General features: G+C 45.9%; 1 protein-coding gene across 4 annotated transcripts in view; it reads left to right on the forward strand.

Moving 5' to 3' along the window:
* GGA1 (golgi associated, gamma adaptin ear containing, ARF binding protein 1) overlaps window positions 1-5,527 on the forward strand; it is a 157,937-nt gene extending 152,410 nt beyond the window's left edge. For all 4 annotated transcript variants that reach the window (XM_073562984.1, XM_073562983.1, XM_073562986.1 and 1 more), the window contains 5 exons: window positions 1,185-1,339; window positions 2,270-2,454; window positions 2,810-2,979; window positions 3,058-3,168; window positions 4,977-5,527. In XM_073562984.1, coding sequence (XP_073419085.1) covers window positions 1,185-1,339; window positions 2,270-2,454; window positions 2,810-2,979; window positions 3,058-3,168; window positions 4,977-5,087 — 732 coding nt within the window. In that variant the 3' untranslated portion in view covers window positions 5,088-5,527. The remainder of the gene's footprint in view (window positions 1-1,184; window positions 1,340-2,269; window positions 2,455-2,809; window positions 2,980-3,057; window positions 3,169-4,976) is intronic.
* Window positions 5,528-6,000: the final 473 nt, after the last annotated feature.

Here is a 6,000-nt window from a genome sequence, read left to right on the forward strand (position 1 = left end):
GGAGGGTAGCCTGGACTGAACCCTGAGGACCCCCGGCAATAAGAGAAGGGGTCTAGGACTGAACTCTGAGGACACCTGACAGTAAGAGGAGGGGATGTTGGACTGAATCCTGAGGAATTCCGACATTAAAACGAGGGGACCTAGGAGGGAACCGTGATAAACCCCAACAATAAGAGGAGGCACCTAGAACGGAACCCTGACACTAAGAGGAGGCGCCTTTGGACTGAACCCTAAGGAACCCTGAAACTAAGGGAAAGAGAAGGAGAAGAAGAATAGCTGGCAAATGAGACAGCAGGAGTGGTCATAAAAGTAGGAGAAGAACCAAGAGAGTGTGGAGCCATAGGGAGGAGGAGCTGGTGATCTGTGATGTCAGATGCTGCACAGAGATCTCTGAGAATCAGGAGCAGTGACCAATAGAAGTAGCTGTTATTAGATCGTTAGAGACTATAAGTGCAATTTCTGTAGTGTAAGGAGCAAAAACCAAATTGTGAAGGGTCAAGAAGAGTGAGCTTTAAGATATCAGACAAGAGTGGACCAAGCTTTTCAGGAGTTGAGATGAATGGGACATTAGGGACCGGTCTCTATTTAGCAATGCATATCTGGTTGAGTGATGTTTTTTTAGTAAAGGGTATTTGACTGCATTTTTTGAAGGAAGAGGGAAAGATACTTGACCAAAGTGAGAGCTTAGATATTTTAGTTAGGTGAGTAGTGACAGTCGGGGAGAAGAGGAGCAGGTGGGGGAATAGGGTGACCGGAAGTAGGGTGAGAAGAAATGAGGAGCCTATGAATGTCTTATTCTGTGACCAGTTCAAAGATATAAAGTGGACTTGAAGTGAGGGAGGGAGGACGATACATGACATTAGGTGATTTGGGAGAAATGTTCATGTCTGATTTAATGACAAGAAAATGAGCGCACAGGGAGCAGTTCACAGAGACGTAAAATTGTTCTTGGTCCAATCACATTTTCATTGGCCTGTCAGTATTTTCTGGGAGATGGTGATTTATTGTGGAAGTATCGGTGTCTTGAACTTTCCAGTGTATTTCTTCTATTAGAAGGTATATAGCGATAGTTCTGTGTCGTGTGGAGCTGTCATTCTGTAGTCATGTCTTGTTTTGGTTTTTTGCTATGATCACTGTTTGCAGGACACAGTCATTATACCATAATTTCAATATTTATTTTTCAGTCTTCAGAATCAGAACCAAAAAATGAAGCTGCTGAGAAGTTCACAACCACTGTGCAGAATGCAGCACCGTCTAACAAAGCTTTAGAGGAGCTAGACCTACTGGGAAAGACCCTGCTGCAGCAATCGCTGCCCCCCAATGCCCTGCACATGCCCTGGTGAGATTAGCCCTGCCCTAATGGCTGCTCCTAACCTGATTGTCTCCTCCTGCTCGCGACTATGTGCATGCATGTGTGTGTACGTACTTACGTGCATGTGTGTGCATGGAAAAATATGGGGGGTGGGTATTTAGTTTACTACAGTGTATCAGGAACATGTAGCAATTGGGAATCAGGAGTGAACCACGATGTAATGACCGGCCTTGCTACAGCCCTCAGCAGCTTTCTGCCTCAAGTTTAGGATCTGCATGCTGTAGGTGAGGGCTTTGCCTCGTGAATTGCCCAGACCTCGATGTGTACGTCAGCTTGTCCTTTATGCTTGTTTGTGGGCTCTCTGCTTGTATCCTTGGACCATTTAGAACAGTGGTTCCCAAACTCCGGTCCTCGCGGACCCCAACAGGTCGTGTTTTCAGGTTTTCCATAGTGTCACACGTGAGAGAATTCCTGATGCCTTGATGATACTTCCATCACCTGTGAAATACTAAGAAAATCCTGAAAACATGACGACCTGTTGGGGTCCGCGAGGACTGGAGTTTGGGAACCACTGATTTATTGTTATTATTATTTATTATTATAGCGCCATTTATTCCATGGCGCTTTCCATGTGAGGAGGGTTGTACATAATACATACAAATACAGTAATCTTAAACAATACAAGTCACGACTGGATTTAGAACTATAATCACCGTCCTGGATCCATATCATCACAGTCTCTTTGGGCCGGTCCCTTTGGAGATCTAATATGCTTGATCTTGATGAATTTGTCTTTTTATAACCTTAAATCTACAATGAAACTATCAGCAAATGAATAGAAATATATGATCCTAGGTCAACCTCCATCTGTAGTTTACTGGCAGATATTAGGAAGGCCCCGCTGTGCTTCATTAGGACTATACTATCCTGTTACACCTGTGATTTGTCTCATATCAGGGAAAAGATCCAGAACAAGCCTACTCTGCGAGATCTACAGAGCAAAGCTCCTCCATCTGCACCTCTGATGCCACAGCCCTCTGTACTGGGAGATCTGACGTTCGCTGCTCCAGAGCAGCTGTCCCCCACAAAATCAGAAGCCTCCCTTAATGCTGTTACTGTGCCTCTGGAGTCTATCAAACCAAGTACGTATCAGTAAGCAGTAGACAGGGATGTTATCTCTTATTTTTCCAATTTATGCTTTACATAGGGTATATAGACTCTCTAGCGGGGGCTGTCTTGCTCAGGACCTCCCATCCACTAGAAGCCCAGCTTTGTCTCTGCCATTTAGTACAAACATTTTCCTGCAGTAGTTGTAGTTTCCCCAAATAAAATCAGTTATTTGATGCAGGTGTCAGTTGTCATCCCCCATAGATCATGGTGGCTGCCCAATGAAGGGCTTTCTGTGGAAAGACCCTTTAATTTTGTGAGTTATCAGTCTGCATTTTTCTGGTTTTGGTCTGCTTTCCTTGCTCACTTGGCTGTTTTCCTTGTTTACAGGTAATATCCTCCCCGTCACAGTGTATGACCAACGTAGTTTCCGTGTGCTCTTCCACTTTGCTCAGAGTGCACCAGCAGGGAGACCGGATGTCCTGGTGGTTGTGATCTCCATGTTAAGTACAGCCCCACTCCCTGTCACTGGCATCAGTTTTCAGGCTGCTGTCCCTAAGGTTGGATGGAATGTTCCATAAAGTATTATTGCTGCACACAAACCTAGTTTTCTTGCTAAGAATTCTCTCTTCTTGTAGACCATGAGGGTAAAGTTGCAGCCGGCATCTGGCTCTGAACTTCCGGCATTCAACCCAATTCTGCCTCCATCTGCTGTCACTCAGGTGCTGCTGCTGGCCAATCCCACACAGGTATAATGCTGTCACTGACAGTCAGTAAGTGGCGCCAGCAACAAACAGACCAGTCAGTAAGTGGAGCCAGCAACAAACAGACGGGTCAGTAAGTGGCGCCACTGAGATACAGACCAGTCAGGAAATAACACCACCGACATACAGACCAGTCAGTAAATGGCACCACTGAGATACAGACCAGTCAGTAAGTGGCGCCACTAAGATGCAGACCAGTCAGTAAGTGGCGCCACTAAGATACAGACCAGTCAGTAAGTGGCACCACTGAGATACAGACCAGTCAGGAAATGGCACAACCGACATACAGACCAGTCAGTAAATGACGCCACTGAGATACAGACCAGTCAGTAAGTGGTGCTACCAACATACAGACCAGTCAGTAAATGCAGCAAATGGCGCCACTGAGATACAGACCAGTCAGTAAGTGGTGCCACTGAGATACAGACCAGTCAGTAAGTGGCGCCAATGAGATACAGACCAGTCAGTAAATGGCGTCGCTGAGATACAGACCAGTCAGTAAGTGGCGTCACTGAGATACAGACCAGTCAGTAAGTGGCACCAATTAGATATAGACCAGTCAGTAAGTGGCGCCAATGAGATACAGACCAGTCAGTGAATGGCGCCACTGAGATACCAGTCAGTAAGTGGCACCGCTGAGATACAGACCAGTCAGTAAGTGGCACCAATGAGATACAGACCAGTCAGTAAGTGGCGCCAATGAGATACAGACTAGTCAGTAAGTGGCGTCGCTGAGATACAGACCAGTCAGTAAGTGGCGTCTCTGAGATACAGACCAGTCAGTAAGTGGCGTCGCTGAGATACAGACCAGTCAGTAAGTGGCGCCGCTGAGATACAGACCAGTCAGTAAGTGGTGCTGCTGAGATACAGACCAGTCAGTAAGTGGCGCCAATGAGATACAGACCAGTCAGTAAGTGGCGTCGCTGAGATACAGACCAGTCAGTAAGTGGCGTCGCTGAGATACAGACCAGTCAGTAAGTGGCGTCGCTGAGATACAGACCAGTCAGTAAGTGGCGTCGCTGAGATACAGACCAGTCAGTAAGTGGCGTCGCTGAGATACAGACCAGTCAGTAAGTAGCGTCACTGAGATACAGACCAGTCAGTAAGTGGCGCCGTTGAGATACAGACCAGTCAGTAAGTGGCGCCAATGAGATACAGACTAGTCAGTAAGTGGCGTCGCTGAGATACAGACCAGTCAGTAAGTGGCGTCGCTGAGATACAGACCAGTCAGTAAGTGGCGCCGCTGAGATACAGACCAGTCAGTAAGTGGTGCCGCTGAGATACAGACCAGTCAGTAAGTGGCGCCAATGAGATACAGACCAGTCAGTAAGTGGCGTCGCTGAGATACAGACCAGTCAGTAAGTGGCGTCGCTGAGATACAGACCAGTCAGTAAGTGGCGTCGCTGAGATACAGACCAGTCAGTAAGTGGCGTCGCTGAGATACAGACCAGTCAGTAAGTAGCGTCACTGAGATACAGACCAGTCAGTAAGTGGCGCCGTTGAGATACAGACCAGTCAGTAAGTGGCGCCAATGACATACAGACTAGTCAGTAAGTGGCGTCGCTGAGATACAGACCAGTCAGTAAGTGGCGTCGCTGAGATACAGACCAGTCAGTAAGTGGCGTCGCTGAGATACAGACCAGTCAGTAAGTGGCGCCGCTGAGATACAGACCAGTCAGTAAGTGGCGTCGCTGAGAGAGAGACAAGCCACTTGTGCTCATGTGTCCTCTGTTTCTTTTGTATGTAACCAGCTGTTAATCATGACCTTTCCATTTTGCTTTGTTCTCACACAGGAAAAGGTTCGCTTACGATACAAACTGACCTACAGCCAAGGAGAGAAGAGCTTTGATGAATTGGGAGATGTGGAAGACTTTCCTCCTGTTGAGAAGTGGGGAAATCTGTAGAATAAGTCTGGTAGAAAAGGGCGGGGAAATGATGAATGTCAGAGTCCCCCCCAACATGAACTAGGCTGCTAGCAAGCTTCTCTGACTTGTTTGGCTGCTCTTTATTGTCCCCTTCCTGCTGTTTCACCTCCCCAGGGACATTGTCAGCTTTCCGACTTTATCTCTCTTATTCTTTTGCCTCTGTCTTTTCTGGAGCAGGCCTTCATGTTATGGGGTAAATCTCAACTGTTCCTGCCGTGGCAGTAACTGAGCTCGGCCATTGCCATCTTATTCTCCTGCAATATGTTAATTGTTTTTGTATAATATACTTCTTATTTCTATGATTTTGTGAAATCTGCAGATGATCTTGTTGAATGTTGGTCTCCTTGTTTTATTCTCACTTATCGCATGCCGCAGGATTCATGTAGCTAAACAAGTCTTGACATAAATTTCATGTGTGATGTGGTGGCTATCGGCTCCTAAATCCCGGCCTTCTTGGAGCTTTTACATTTCATTTCCATTGCCGTGTGGAATCTCTTGCCATATTTTCATTACAAACCCTTCACCAGAAGGCAGTGAGAACTTCTGATTGTGCTGAGATCTGTGGATACCAGACACTTCACAAAGTTTACCACCAGAAGTAAATTAATACCATGGTGAACAAAGGTATTTCATTATTAAAAGTTATATTATAATGACATAAAATTAAAACAATAATGCATAAAGAAAGGCGCTAGATCGATAAAAGGAGGGGTATAGTACCATAAGCTACCACGTGACACAAGCTATGTTAATTAGCATGGCCCAACATGATATAATGCATTACAACACCACAAAAGGGGATATCCTAAGAAAATCCTAAAGTGCCAGGAGCAAACAAGTAAACTATTCTAATGGATACATACGAGGTGGTGAAAAAATAATCTGAAGGTTG

Source organism: Dendrobates tinctorius, unplaced genomic scaffold, assembly GCF_039654945.1.
Source record: "Dendrobates tinctorius isolate UK_male_01 unplaced genomic scaffold, ASM3965494v1 ptg000375l, whole genome shotgun sequence".
In the NCBI taxonomy this organism is placed as follows: domain Eukaryota; kingdom Metazoa; phylum Chordata; class Amphibia; order Anura; family Dendrobatidae; genus Dendrobates; species Dendrobates tinctorius.